This window comes from Bos taurus, chromosome 10 (genome assembly GCF_002263795.3).
Source record: "Bos taurus isolate L1 Dominette 01449 registration number 42190680 breed Hereford chromosome 10, ARS-UCD2.0, whole genome shotgun sequence".
Classification (NCBI taxonomy): Eukaryota; Metazoa; Chordata; class Mammalia; order Artiodactyla; family Bovidae; genus Bos; species Bos taurus.
Genome location: NC_037337.1, coordinates 6,805,185 through 6,820,891, shown reverse-complemented (window position 1 = coordinate 6,820,891; position 15,707 = coordinate 6,805,185). Strand labels below are relative to the sequence as shown.

Genomic DNA, 15,707 nt, shown 5'->3' with positions numbered 1-15,707 from the left:
CCTAACCACTGGACCACCAGGAATTCTTTGAAATGTTACTCTCTTGTTTCTCAACCACTTAAAAATGAAATGCTGAGCTTAAAGGCCATTCTGAAAGTAGACAGTGGACTAGAATTGGCCATGTAGTTCACCAACCCTGTTAAACTGTATCTGCCCTAACACAGTCTTGGTGAATATATAGTAAGTATTTGAGTGAATTCACTCACCAAATGAGTGAATTAATTGTAACACCAGTGATTTTGTATAGAGCATATTGGCCATAGTTCATTAACCCCCTGCTAACTATATTTGCCCTAACACAGTCTTGGTGAATATATAGTAAGTATTTGAGTACCAAGTGAATGAATTAATTGTAACACTAGTGGTTTTGCATAGAACATATGTTGTTCATCTTTGTGTATTACCTTAGTGTACTAACTGGTTCCAAAATGTTTGACGGCTCACTTCTAAATTTTCTCCGAGAGTTAATGCCAGGACTATCACTGTTTTCTGTTTTCTTGAATCAGCTGCTTTTTTCTCCCTCTCCATGTGTCTAAATAGGAAGGCCCAAACAGTTTGATTAATGAAGAGGAGTTCTTTGATGCTGTTGAAGCTGCTCTTGACAGACAAGATAAAATAGAAGAACAGGTATGTAAATTAAAAAAATTTTTTTAAATCCTTGATGTATATTTCATATAAATAGAATTTGAAATCATGATCCTAATAACCTAAGAAATGAACTACATTGAGTCTACAAATATAGAAGCACCTTTATAAGTCACTTTTTTCATTGATCAATTTTCAAGCAATAGAAAGAAGACTAATAATTGTTGAAACGAAGCATGCATAAATAACATGAAATTGAATGGAAATATTCTGCCTGTTCTCTTTGAAGTATCCAATTTTCAGTTCAGTCCAGCCATTTAGTTGTGTCAGACTCTTTGCGACCCCATGGACGCAGCACACCAGGCTTCCCTGTCCATCACCATCTCCTGGAGCTTACTCAAACTCAAGTCCATTGAGTCAGTGATGCCATCCAATCACCTTATCTTCTGTCATCCCCTTGTCTCCCGCCTTCAGTCTTTCCCAGCATAAGGGTCTTTTCCAATGAGTCACTTCACATCAGGTGGCCAAAGTATTGGAGTTTCAGTTTCAGCAGCAGTCCTTCAATGAATAAATATTCAGGACTGATTTCCTTTAGGATGGCCTGGTTGGATCTCCTTGCAGTCCAAGGAACTCCCAAGAGTCTTCTCCAGCACCACAGTTCTAAAGCATCAATTCTTTGGCACTCAGCCTTCTTTATAGTCCAACTCTCACATCCATACATGACTACTGGAAAAACTATAACTTTAACTAGATGGACCTTTGTTGGCAAAGTAATATCTCTGCTTTTTAATATCCTGTCTAGGTTGGTCCTAGCTTTTCTTCCAAGGAGAAAGCTTCTTTAAATTTCATGGCTGAAGTCAGCATCTGCAGTGATTTTGGAGCCCCCCAAAAATAAAGTCTGTCACTCTTTGCATTTTTTCCCCATCTATTTGCCATGAAATGATGGGACTGGATGCCATGATCTTAGATTTCTGAATGTTGAATTTTAAGCCAGCTATTTCACTCTCCTCTTTCACTTTCATCAAGAGGCTCTTTAGTTCTTCACTTTCTGCCGTAAGGGTGGTGTCATCTGCATATCTGAGATTATTGATATTTCTCTCAGCCAATTTTATTATAATTCTATTATCATTATCCAATTTTATTATCATTCTATTAATAAAAAAACATATATTTGCTCTGAGTTAAAACAGTCTCTTTGAATTTCTCTTCATCACCAAATACTATATGAATTTGAAAGGAAGATGACCAAGAATTTATTTTTCTTCTATGTTAGTACCATTCAGTTTTTATTGTAAACTCATTTATTGCTTTCACTACCTTCACCATAATTACTTCCTCACTTTTAACTTTGCTTAGTGTTTTTTTTTTTTTTTTTAATTTTAAATTTTATTTTATTTTTAAACTTTACATGCTTAGTGTTTTATCATCATTAAATTCACAGCAATTATACCAAGCCTTTCTGGGAAATTGAAGGGAAGTATTTCTTAAATCCTTCAACTCAGTTTCAAGATTAATTTGGGTCTTCACCTTCTTTAGAGGCTTCCCTGTGACTCAGATGGTAAAGAATATGCCTGCAGTGCAGGAGACCCAGGTTCAATCCCCAGGTTGGGAAAATCCCCTGGAGAAGGGAGTGGCTACCCATTCCAGTATTCTTGTCTGGAGAATTCCATGGATGGAGGAGCCTGGTGAGCTACAGTACATGGGGTCCCTAAGAGTCAGACACTTTTGAGCAACTAGCACTTTCTTTCACTTTTTCACTTTACCTTAATTCTGCAACAGTGCAGTTACCATGTTTTACCACTAGATGGTACCATATATTACCACTAGGTTCCTAACATTGTACAGGAGGCTGTGATGAAAACCATCCCCAAGAAAAAGAAATGCAAAAAGGAAAAATAGTTGTCTGAGGAGGCCTTACAAATAGCTGAGAAAAGAAGAGACACAAAACGCAAAGGAGAAAAGGAAAGATATATCCATCTGAATGCAGAGTTCCAAAGAATAGCAAGGAGAGATAAGAAAGCCTTCCTAAGTGACTGGTGCAAAGAAATAGAGGAAAACAATAGATTGGGAATGACTAGAGATCTCTTCAAGAAAGTTAGAGATAACCAAGGGAACATTTCATGCAAGGATGGGCACAATAAAGGACAGAAATGGTATGGACCTAACAGAAGCAGAAGGTATTAAGAAGAGGTGGCAAAAATACACAGAACTATACAAAAAACATCTCTATCACCCAGATAACCATGATGGTGTGATCACTCACCTAGAACCAGACATCCTGGAATGCTAATTCAAGTGGGTCTTAGGAAGCATTACTACAAACAAGGCTAGTGGAAGTGATGGAATTCCAGTTGAGCTATTTCAAATCCTAAAAGATGATGCTGTGAAAGTGCTACACTCAATATGCCAGCAAGTTTGGAAAACTCAGCAGTGGCCACAGGACTGGAAAAGGTCCGTTTTCATTCCAATCCCAAAGAAAGGCAATGCCAAAGAATGCTCAAACTACCGCACAATTGCACTCATCTCACATGCTAGGAAAGTAATGGTCAAAATTATCCAAGCCAGGCTTCAAGAGTATGTGAACTGAGAACTTCCAGATGTTCAAGCTGGATTTAGAAAAGGCAGAGGAACAGGAGATCAAATTGCCAACATCCGTTTGATCATAGAAAAAGCAAGAGAGTTCCAGAAAAACATCTACTTCTGCTTCACTGACTACGCTAAAACCTTTGACTGTGTGAATCACAGCAAACTGGAAAATTCTTCAAGGGATGGGTTTACCAGACCACCTTACCTGCCTCCTAAAAAATCTGTATGCAGGTCAAGAAGCAACACTTAGGACTAGACATGAAACAACGGACTGATTCCAAATCGGGAAAGGAGTACGTCAAGGCTGTGTATTGTCACCCTGCTTATTTAACTTATATGCAGAGTACATCATGAGAAACGCTGGGCTGGAGGAAGCACAAGCTGGAATCAAGATTGCCAGGAGAAATATCAGTAACCTTAGGTATGCAGATGACACCACCCTTGTGATGGAAAGGAAAGAGGAACTAAAGAGCCTCTTGATGAAAGTGAAAGAGGAGAGTGAAAAAGCTGGCTTAAAACTCAACATTCAGAAAACTAAGATCATGATATCTGGTCACATCATTTCATGGCAAATAGATGGGGAACCAATGGAAACAGTGACAGACTTTCTTTTCTTGGGCTCCAAAATCACTGCAGATGGTGACTGCAGCCATGAAATTAAAGACACTTACTCCTTGGAAGAAAAGTTATGACCAACCTAGATAGCATATTAAAAAGCAGAGACATTGCTTTGCCAGCAAGGTCTGTCTAATCAAAGCTGTGGTTTATCCAGAAGTCATGTACAGATGTGAGAGTTGAACCATAAAGAAAGCTGAGTGCTGAAGAACTGATGCTTTTGAGCTGTGGTGTTGAAGAAGACTCTTGCGAGTCCCTTGGACTGCAAGGAGATCCAACCAGTCCATCCTAAAGGAAATCAGTCCTGAATGTTCATTGGAAGGACTGATGCTGAAGCTGAAACTCCAATACTTTGGCTACCTGAAGGCAGGAGGAGAAGGGGATGACAGAGGATGGGATGGTTGGATGGCATCACCGACTCAATGGACATGAATTTGAGCCAGCTCTGGCAGTCGGTGATGGACTGGGAGGCCTGGTGTGCTGCCGTCCATGGGATTGCAAAGAGCCAGATATGACTAACTGAACTGAACTGAACTTAACCACTAGATGGTACTTATGCTTGAATTTTAGTTATTCTCAAGACTATAAGCATCTTAGAAATAAGTCATGTGTGTCAGTTGTATATCCTAAATTAACTTGCATAAAAAATTGGCTTGTTTATTCCTTTTGATTTTAAAGGCAGTGAAGGCTATTATGCTGTCACCTGCAGATGGGCACTTGCCGCCTGCCTCTATATGGATTAAATCACAGGTGCTGCTGCAACTGCTGTCCTTCAGCACTCCCTAAACAGAGTACAGGTTGGAGAGGAGGAATGAGGCACTCCGTGCTCTGGGGAAATTGGCAGAATAGGCCTTCAGATAGATATCTTTAGGACGTGATTTTATGAGCCCAGTTCACTGAACTCCTTCATGGTGATTTCTGCTACTGGTGACTAGCTGACATATGCAAAAATGCATTTGATTACATATACTCCCCCTTCACCAAAATCATAAATATGCTGACCTTCCCTCACTGCCTCTTTGGAGCAGTGTCTCAGAGCTGTCTGCCATGCTCCTTCCTAGGCTGTGGTCCTCATTTTCCCCAAGTGAAGCTTGGCTCACAGCTCTCATGTTGTGCATCGTTTTAAGTTGATAGTGCCCATTTACTGATCTGTCTACCCAAGGTAAGTCATCTGCAACAGTGGCTGTTTGCTTTTCATGTTCATTTTATAGATCTCATTTCCCGTTTTTTAACATGCAGAACTCTAAAACTTCCAGTTCCTAAGTGAGTTCTCATTTTGTGCCAAAAATGTAGCATCTGAAATAGCATCCTTGTATTTGGGTGCTTTTTTTTTTGGTGTTGAGGTTTTTTTTGGTTAGTTTTTTCCCCTTCACTGTGTTTTTCCTTTTGTTTTAATCTGGGTTATTTGGGGAAGAGTTTTGAACTTTTCAAGAGATCAAGACAAGTTAGTCTTGAGTTTTGCCACTAACTATGTAGCTCAACACTTATTGCCTAAATCCTCTGGGCCTTGGTTTTCTAATCTTTGAAACAAGTGCTTGGACAGGATGATTCAGATCATCCCTTCTGGCTTAAAATGCTCCTCTACTGAATATCAGTATGGTGGTTGAGTTGGAATTGAAGAGAATCAATGAAAACTTCTTTAGCCTTTGAAAAAAGAAATATTCAAGGGGCTATCCATATCCTTGGTCTAAGGTTAGTATCTTTGGAATCTGAAAGAAAATCAGGATACATCAAGTGTCAAGATTTGGCAAGACTTGTGTCTTTAGAAGTAGCTTCATAATTCAAATATTTATAAATACTAGATTGAGGGCAGGAGGAGAAGGGGACGACAGAGGATGAGATGGCTGGATGGCATCACTGACTCAATAGACGTGAGTCTGAGTGAACTCCCGGAGTTGGTGATGGACAGGGAGACCTGGCGTGCTGCGATTCATGGGGTGGCAAAGAGTCGGACACACTGAATGAGCGACTGAACTGACTGAACTGAAACTGTTAAGTAATTAAATGTTACACTGTCCACTCTTAAGTTGCAAAATACACTTTGTAACCTTCCTATTTAAAATTATGTGCTTTCTTAGTCGCAGAGTGAAAAGGTCAGGTTACATTGGTCTACTTCAATGCCATCTGGAGATGCCTTTTCTTCTGTGGGGACTCATAGATTTGTCCAAAAGGTAAGCTAATGCCAGAGTTTACTGAAAGTATATACTGTATTCTTCACTGTTGATGAAACTACCCTGTTACATAAGTTTTCTTCATTTTTCTGAATTTAAGTAATGAGATTTTTTTTGTTTGGTATTACATGTTTTCTTCCATAGACATCCTCCAAAAACTGTTAGAAATCTTCTTCTGACTGTAATGTTCTTCCATTTTTATTTAAGGGAAAAGAAGGGTGGGGGATAGGGAATGGCTTGTCCAAAACAGTTAACCAGAAACGTGGCCAGCAATATTAAATCTTTTTTCTCTGGGGTTAAGTGATACCATTTTGTATTTTTGGCAGCCTGCATTCTTTATAGAAGGATTTTGGAGCATTACACATAATAGGTGCATGAAGTCAGCCCTCGCTGCTGAGCCTGTTTCATATAGTGCTTTGTTCTCTCTTTCTTTATCTTGTGTTTGGAAGTTGGTACTGAATGCTCTGTTGCGCCTTTGTTCTGATTACTTGGTTTTTTCTTTGTCTGTCTCTGGTAGCCCTATAGTCGCTCTTCCTCCATGTCTTCCATTGATCTAGTCAGTGCCTCTGACGGTGTTCACAGATTCAGCTCCCAGGTACTGTATGAACGTATAGAGTGGACTCGAGTCTGTCTGTGCTATGTTTCAGCCTGCTTTCCCAGTTCCTAGAAGTCTTTTGATTAGGCCACTTGTTTTGGTTTGAATTTTAAATAGTAACATCAAGCATTAAACAAGCCTTCCTTATCTGCTAAATAGTTTCTCTGTCAGGCATGCATGTGCCCTTTGTATCCTCTGTTGTTGAATAGCTTGGAATTTCACCATATAGGAGGTACTCCTGAAAGATTTCAAATTGAACTGAAGCGAGTAGAAGGTATCTGGTTTTTAACTATGCTGTGATATCTGTTTCTTCAGACAGCATTCAGCAACTTTTGTGGACATGGTCTATAGGATATGTTATAGCATCAAAGTGGGTTTCAAGTCTCACTTCCAATATAATTTAAAATATCTCATAATATATTCAACAGGGAAATAACTTTTAAAATAAAATTTGTCTCATTACCATTCTAAGTTTTGTTGAACTGGTTGTATTTTCCTTAGGTAAATTACCCTTGGAAATGAGTATTCCTGTCCATATGATAAATCTATGGAAATTGATTTTAAATTATTTAGTATCAGCATCATTTAAGAATTTAGGATAGGGATTTGGATGCATGCCATCTCTGCCCTCATAATAAAATCAAAAGTACCAACAGAAGGATATTTTTGCATCAGCATTAGGTTAAAAAAATTTTTTTAATCTTTACATACTTGCCATTCAACCTTGTATTTTTATGGTGATGGCATTTTGTTTGTGATATGTCATCACATGTTAAGAACCTGAACTCTACTCAAAATGACCACGTTTAAATCTGGTTTCCTACATAATATTTGACAGCTTTTCTAACTCCTCTGTGCTTTGCTTCTGTCATCTAGCTAGGACTGTGTTAGAGCTGGAACCTAGCATGTAGGAAGTGCTCAATAAATGAGCTTTTATCATTGTCATATTATTTCTTTGAGCTAATCAAAATTATCTGAATTATTTTTTTCTCTCAGTTTTCCAGTAAATGATTTTTAAAAATCAGTTTAAACCAGGTGTATGAATAAAATTTACATTAGTTTTCAACTATGTAATAAAGAAGAAAATTGTTTATGACTCAGATTTCTTTTCTGACTTTTGTAGCTTTTTTCTCGAACATTTTTGGGAAAGAGATATATCAGTTTCTCATCAGAAATTACCCTTAGCCAGATTTATTACAGTATTTCTCACCTCCGGCTAATTCATTTATGCATGCTTTTAAAATAGTGACTTTTATTTTACAATAAATGAGTGACCAAACTGGATAATACCGGGAGACTGGTTTATTTGCTAAGCTTCACCTTGCATTGAAATAATAAAATAACAGACTCTTTAAAAGACATCATTACTGGTCACTATTTTCTCTTAAAATATAGAAATATACAGGCTATAAATTAAAGAAAATGTAATGAGAGCAAGAAAAGAATTTGAACTGTCTATAGGTGCCTGAGAATTAGGGCTTCAGAACCCAGATCTGGACCTTAGTTATAGAATATATAAAACATTTCGGATACAAGTGAAATGTCGAGGAGCAGGTGCCCAGATTTTTACAAAACTTCCAAATGTAGCTTACTTCTTCACCTAATTTCTTGTATAACTCAGTTGAGAAAAATCTTTCTAGTATTTTTTCCTGATGTACAATGCTCATGATTGATCTGGTTTTGTTTTTAAAGCTTTTGATTATTCTGCTCTTTTATATGCCCGAAGGGGAAATTAAGAGCAATAGCATTGAGGTCTCTAAGTATTTACTGTCTTGCTAACGTATTTGTTGTCATTAGCAGACTTGGCAGTTAACTATTGATTAATTTGGCTATGCCATCTACATACAAATACTGGCTCATGATCACTTTGTTCTTGTTGATATGTAATGGTCATAGTCCTGCTTAAAGAGGATAATTAAAGGTAAAACTGAGATTGCCCCTGAAAATAACTTCAAATAAAATATATGACTCTGTTAGGAAATTGGGCTTCCCTGGTAGCTCAGCTGGTAAAGAATCTGCCTGAAGGAGTGCATGGCAACCCACTCCAGTACTCTTGCCTGGAGAATCCCCATGGACAGGAGCCTAGCAGGCTACAGTCCATAGGGTCACAAAGAGTTGGACATGCCTGAGCGACTAAGCACAGCACTAGGAAATTAGTAGTAACACATGAATCTTTTGGACAGGTGTTGGAAATGAAGTAGCTCTAAATGAAAGGGTATAGAAAGTAGGAAAGAATTACATTCCCAAATGGATTTTTTTGGCCACATTTATTTTCATAACACAGTTACCATGTAAAGGTGGCAACTCACAGACCAAAGGAAAATAAAAAGCATCCTTAGTTGGAAAGAAAAGAGAGAAAATCAAAGGGTGGGTAGTACATCTACAGGTTAATGTATGATGAGAATTACCATTGCCAAAAAAAAGTCTATGTAAAGCTTTTGCCCACTTTCGTCCTTAGTAACTTTACTGTTGTGGTAATTCTCTATTTCACCCCTCCCTTTTTTATTATATAAAATAAAATCGCTAATTACTTTTATGCTGATAAGTGCTAATTTAGCTGAACTAGAACATAGTCTAAAATAATAGATCACTATTAATATTTTTATACATATCCTTTTTTCATATATATGTATATTAAGTAAAATTACATACTTCAGTAATAGATTTTTCCTACCAATGTAGATAATTCTATATATACTGTTTTGTATAAAAACTAGCATTTTTTGTTTTGTTTTATTTTTAAACACCTGTAATTGGACCCATCTTCCCATCAGTAAATATAGGTCTAGATCTCCTTGTCTGTTGTATGAATATGCATGTTAGATTTACCACCTAATATTGAACATTTATTTTCAGTTAGTCTCTATTATTTAATAAATAGTGCTACCTAGGCCTCCCTGTATATACACCTTCTTTATATATACATCTTGGTACATTTATCCAATTATTTTCTTAGAATATATTTCTAGAAGAAGTTTTAGGACAGAGGCCATGCACACGCCTAAGCTTTTTTATTCTTATTGCCAGACTGTCCATTAGAGAAGTTGAACTAGCTACACTCCCGGGTCAGTTTTGTTTTCCTCTCCTGACACTGAATATTATAATTTAGTTAATATTTGCCAATGTGATAGACTAGAAGTGTTATTTTTGCTCGTTGACTATTTGCATTTTTCAGTGAATTGACTATTCATATCCTTGACCATTTTTCTTTTGGGTTAACAGTATACTGTTAATTTGTTATTAATAAATAACTGTGTCCAGCAGATCCCTTTATGACCCTGTAACAGTAAGCTTAGTTGTATTCCTTTCACATAGATAAGAAAAAGAGGTTCAAACTCTGTTTGAGCCCTTCTGAGACTTGTTCATTACACTTTTGTTGTGCCATCAAAGGACAATTTTCTTTAGAGCTAGCCTTCTAAAATGGCATACTGAGTGATTGAAATGTGAAGTGAAAGAAAAGGTAAGAACTGGAGTGCCATCACCTCCAAATGTGTTTTATCTCCAGTCTTTTTATAGTTCATTTGCTATGAAGATGCTGTTTATGTCAGCTTACCATTTTCAACTCAAGGTGCAAAAAACCAAGGACACAATTCCTGAAATTACGCTTAGGCTAAAATTCACCCTTCTTGTTTTTAAGGGTGAATTTAACATTATTTTCTAGTATATCAGATTTTGAACCTGATAAGGTAGAAATTTGGGCAAATGTTTATTCATGTCATCCAATTAATGGTCCCTAGCGTTACACTTATTTTTGATATAGAGTTGAAACTGGAAACAGTAAATGGAGCATCTTTATATCTGAAATATGAGTGTGGTCACAAAGGCCCAAGCCACTGCCCCTGTAGTAACATTGCTACTGCATATTTTAAGATAAAATTTATACACTGAGATTTTACTGGTGTCACCTTTCTTTGTAACCTTACTATTATTACTTCAAGGAATATACCGTAATGGATAAAGATTCCTTGGTGAGGCTTTGAAGACATGGCTAATATAGTAATTCGGTACTTTATTAGTTTTGTTAATTTCCTAGGAGCGCAGCTGTGAATACATCCTGTTTGTTTCTCTGTTGGATGTTTTCAAGCCCTCTTAAGGAAGTAAATGAGGACAAAAGACTGAAAACTTTTCCATAGATGCAGTGGTAGCTATAATAGGAATTCTGTTGCTTCATCTATCTAGCAAGACGATGTTAAATGCATTTACCGTACACTGTTTCAAACTTAAGTTACTTCCTATCAGTTTATATTTGTGGAATCTGGTTTCTTTTGCATCAAAAGACAAATCAAAAACAGCTTCTCATTTTTCAGACATTTGAAATAACTAATTTAGGAATACTCTCCCAAATAGAAACACAATTACCTGCATATTTTTTCAACAAAAGAGCTAAATGGCACTGAAGTTCTTTTAAACAGAACTCTCTTTGTTTTTTTAGCAGAATAAAATCCTTAACATTCTTCTTAAACAAATAATCCATTTAAAGTAGGGCCTCTTTGGGAGAAATATTTCTTTCTACCTCTAATCTCATGATAAATATAGGTGTTCTTAACTCCTAGTAGCCTACAGAAAAAGTATGTACATACCCGGATCTAAAGATTTCTAAGATCTTGAAATCTAAAAGTGATTAAAAATAATCTCCTAGTGTGGCCGAAGACTAATGCCTTAGGCCAGGCTGCTGTGGAGGCTCTATTTGTGCATGCTAACTGGGACTTGCTTTGTTCTTCCTCTAATAAGATACCTTTGGTGTGTAGTATTTGTAACTTGGAATTCTACATTAGTCATCCTGAACCTCTCAAAGCGGATTTCAGAATTTTAGAGACACAAAGATTTTATTCCCAGTCAGCCTTTGAAGTTATGTTTTCTAATTAAGGCTTTATAAAATTATAGATGGACTAGTAGTCATGTTTTAAATTTTCTTCCAGTTCTCTAACTCAACACCCTTCACGTTAAAGATTATGGATAAAGAAATAAGTTACTATGTAACATTTATTTAGTACAAACGTAGATTGTAGAATTTCAGCCTACACACTATTACCAAAAACTTTTCTGATGATCATTGCCAATTAAAGAGACATTTTTAGTCATAACTACTTTCAGTAATTATGAAGCCAAAAATGCCTTCTGAAATCCAGGAAACTTGGTATACACATCACAATAACATATTGATAACATCCTTATATGCAGAAAAATGGTATCTTCAAAGTGACTAATTTTAAGAGCTCTGCTCCCAAATCATTAATGTATTTAATTCAAAATACATGTAAACCTGGTTCTTATGTTTCCCTAATGAATGTAATAGACTTTATGTACAACAAGTTGTTAAACTTAGGAATAAATCTTAAAATTGAAGCTTAATATACATATTTTTCAATTCTTTTCTGCCTTCTTTTAATATTCTATAAAACAAAATTATGAGTAAAAGTTAAGAAAATAGGACTTAGAAACTGTTTGTGTAGATGGAAAAGGTGCCAGTTCCTTCAGAAACAATCTGTTTATCACTTCATTTCTGTTTATAAACATGTTTCATACTAGGAGGGTTTCCAGAGAACACTTAAATGAGATCTTACCAATGAATCTGATTGAGGATTCTGGGAGGAAGAACTATTTGACTCTATTTATAAAAGATGTGTCAGGATAATTTGATAGTTAAAAGCAGAGGTTGCAATTTAAATTTAGTAAAAGAAATTTAGTTAGAAATTTAGAAAGAATGTAGAATAATGAAATGGAATCAGATATATGGAGAAGTTGGTTATTTTTTTAAGTTGGCTTATATTCATGATAAAAGAGGAATTGAATAAAATAACAAAAATTTTCTTTTTGTAGAGAAATCTTGACACACAAACAAGCTTTCTAATATTTCTGTGTAGTATTTAACTACAGAAACACTGGACTAGATGGTCTCTTTGTGCCCCTTTTACGCTTAATGTTCCATGATTTTATGCTTTAAGACGACATCTCTGTAAGAATACATATTGTAGGAAAGGAAGGAGTAGTTCTTTCTTCCAGAAAACACACATTTTGGTCACTTGATGGACATTAGGCCAGTGTTAAGTAGAGTGAAGCACCTTCTTTCCCCACATTTCTCCTTCCTGTCATTAACCTGGATATGATATCTGGAATGTGGACTAAAACTCTTCAACACTGTATAAAACCTACTAACCTTTGTGCATTTGGTTGCTTACCTTTCTAAAAACATCATTTCTGAACTGAAATAACTGAATACCATTCTGTTTTAGAGATTATTGGACGTGGATTCTTACAGTTCTGTTTTTCTTTTTAAGGTTGAAGAGATGGTGCAGAACCACATGACCTATTCATTGCAGGATGTAGGTGGGGACGCCAACTGGCAGTTGGTTGTAGAAGAAGGGGAGATGAAGGTAATTCCCTGCAGGCTAATTGCAGCCCCTTGCAGTCATACTGTATTATTATTACTGATCTAAGTAAGATAGCACTTACAGTTTTCCTTTAAGTAAACTATTACGTATGATTGAAGAAGCTCTAAATAGAAATAAAATGTCTCTTTGCTTTCTTGATTTAGCTTTTACATAATTTTTTATGATCATAGTATAAATCTGTACACAGATTTTTCTGTTTTACCTTGGCCTTGGAGAAAATGGGTTTTGATATGAACAGGTCACAATTAGCTAATGACTCTCTGGATATTTCTCTCTTTAAATATACTGAATGTTGTGCCCAGGTGTTAACTTTTTTCCCTTTTTGGTCTGTACCTCACTTCTTGTTCTTACTCTCACTGCTTCTTTTTTTTGGACATTGATTAGCTAATCTTGCCCATATCCCTAAGCGTAAGAGAGTAAGAGCAAGGGACAAGAGATTGAGTGTTCAGTTGAAAACCAACAACATTATCATTGAATTTTGGATTACTTTATGCCCAAGGCACAATGCTAAAGATAAAGAGATATTTAATAAGACTCCCTCCAAGCTAAAACTTTGGTTGGAAGGAGGATATTGATATTTAAAAGATGCAATTATTTAGCTCTACCAGATAATATTGAATGAAAAGTACAGGTGAATAGTGGAGAAAAATTGAAAGGGATCTCAGATTTGAGACAGATTGTTTTACATCAAGGACTATGATGAGAAATGGAAACAAGGTTATCACAAAGGTGAGGCGAGGGCATTTATATTCAGGAGTTTTGTACAGATTTTTGACCAGAATTATTCTCACAAGTGAGATACGTATTAAATGTTGGAATTTACTGTCCTCCTGAATAGGGAACAAATTAAGAAATCAGAAGAGATAAGCAAATGAGAGACCAGGATGTTAGTTATAATTCTGACAATCTGATTTAGAAATAAAGACCAGCTGTCATGAGGTCTTACTAATATGTTACCCCAGAATGAAACATAATATTTCTGACATAACTAGGTAATCACAGGCCTTCCCCCACAAGAGCATGCCCCAAAAGCAGACCAGCATACATCCTGCCCACAGGAGAAGGGGTTCAGCCAAGCCTGCCTGGCCCTCCTTCTGTGTTCACCATTCAGGTGTCCCTGTTTCCCCCCTCCAAGGAGGGGGAAGTGAAAGGCTGGAGAAGCCAGGAGTCACTGTCTAGGTGGAGGTCCTTCACCTGAAGTGAGTGGTAGAGAAGAAGTGCTCCTGCAACTTTAGAGAGAGTCATTGGGGCTGGTTTATGGGGTTTATAAAATAACCCACTAAGCAAAATGTGTTACTGTCTGTAGCAGTGAGCTAGCCATTGTATACAGAGTGACATTTTAGAAGGACTAGGCTCGTAGGGATATGCAACTAGAGACCAAGAAAACTACTTAGGAGATTCAGGTACAAGGTGATGAAAACATACCTAAAAAAGATACACAATAGTAGAAAAGCCAAGTTTTGGATGTCTTATAGATTACTAATAGATTAAAAGCTATGTGAAATGTAAGGGAGGAAATCAAAAGTCTAGAGTTTCCAGTTTTGGTTACTGGAAAAATATCAGTCCCAATAACATAAATAAATATGTAAGGAAAGGTACTTTGGAGAGAAATTAGGTGAAATGCCTAACAGTGTCCGGCTCCATAGGCACTCCATAAATTCAGAGCTGGTTTCCTCTGTGATAACTTGTTTGTTTTTCAAAAGAACTTACTAAAGAGCTGTCTAAAGTACCAAATCCTCTGTAATTTTGAAGTAATTAATTTTGTTCAGGAGTTTATGTATATAGTCTCAGTATTTAAAGCAAGATAGATCTTAAGGCATGCAACCTCAGTATTTAAAAACAAGATATCATTGATCTTTATGCGATGTTAGCGTTCCATCATTAGTTCAACAAATAATTGAGTGCCTTCTGTGTTTCAGATACTGTTCTAGATGCTGGGGATACAGCATTATCCCTAAGGAGATAATGTTTAACCAGCTGTATTTGGCCTTTTTAGCCATGATGAATGGTCTTTGAGAATGTTCAATAAATAATGTCTAATTTAAATTGATGTATTCGTAGCTCTCACTCATTACATATGCATACTTTGGAATTGTAGTTTTAAATATTTTTATGTATTGTCTCTGTTAATAATTTGAAATTTTAATTTTTCTTTTGGCAGAATATTTATGTTCCATAAGTGTTTTTCAAACATATTTTAAAATATATCCTCTAGGTATATAGAAGAGAAGTAGAAGAAAATGGGATTGTTCTGGATCCTTTGAAAGCTACCCATGCAGTTAAAGGCGTTACAGGACACGAGGTCTGCAATTACTTCTGGAATGTTGATGTTCGCAATGATTGGGAAAGTAAGCTGCCATTATTATATTTTGATAGTTTTTAATTTTAAATTGAATACCAAATCTAACCTGGTTTTCTTCGTCTGAGCTGTAGTTTACAAAGTCATAAAAACTCCAGATAGTTATAAAAACTATCTGGAGAATCATACAGGGGACTGATAGTACCTGAGCTTTTCATTGTACAAAATGCTTCTCAGTGAATTACAGCATTTAATCCACTACAGTCCTGTGTGATAGGTAGGTAATAAAGTAAAATTCAGATAGCCTAAGTGACACGTTAAAGACCACAGAACTAGTTAGTGGAAAAGCCAAGGCTAAAATAAAAGGTTTCTATTTTATCATCTTCTTTTTTTTCTATACTGCTTTGTTTACGTCATAAATTGTAGATTAAGGGGGGCTGTGGGGGGAGTGGTGTCGGTGGAGG

The 15,707-nt window shown here is 36.3% G+C and overlaps 1 protein-coding gene across 3 annotated transcripts in view; it reads left to right on the top strand.

Moving 5' to 3' along the window:
• The window catches only part of CERT1 (ceramide transporter 1), a 131,497-nt gene that overhangs the window by 104,452 nt on the left and 11,338 nt on the right, over positions 1-15,707 (top strand). For 2 of the 3 annotated variants that reach the window (XM_059890241.1, NM_174765.3), the window contains 5 exon segments: positions 541-627; positions 5,865-5,957; positions 6,475-6,552; positions 12,831-12,926; positions 15,160-15,292. In XM_059890241.1, the coding sequence (XP_059746224.1) occupies positions 541-627; positions 5,865-5,957; positions 6,475-6,552; positions 12,831-12,926; positions 15,160-15,292 (487 nt within the window). 3 annotated transcript variants of the gene reach the window in all.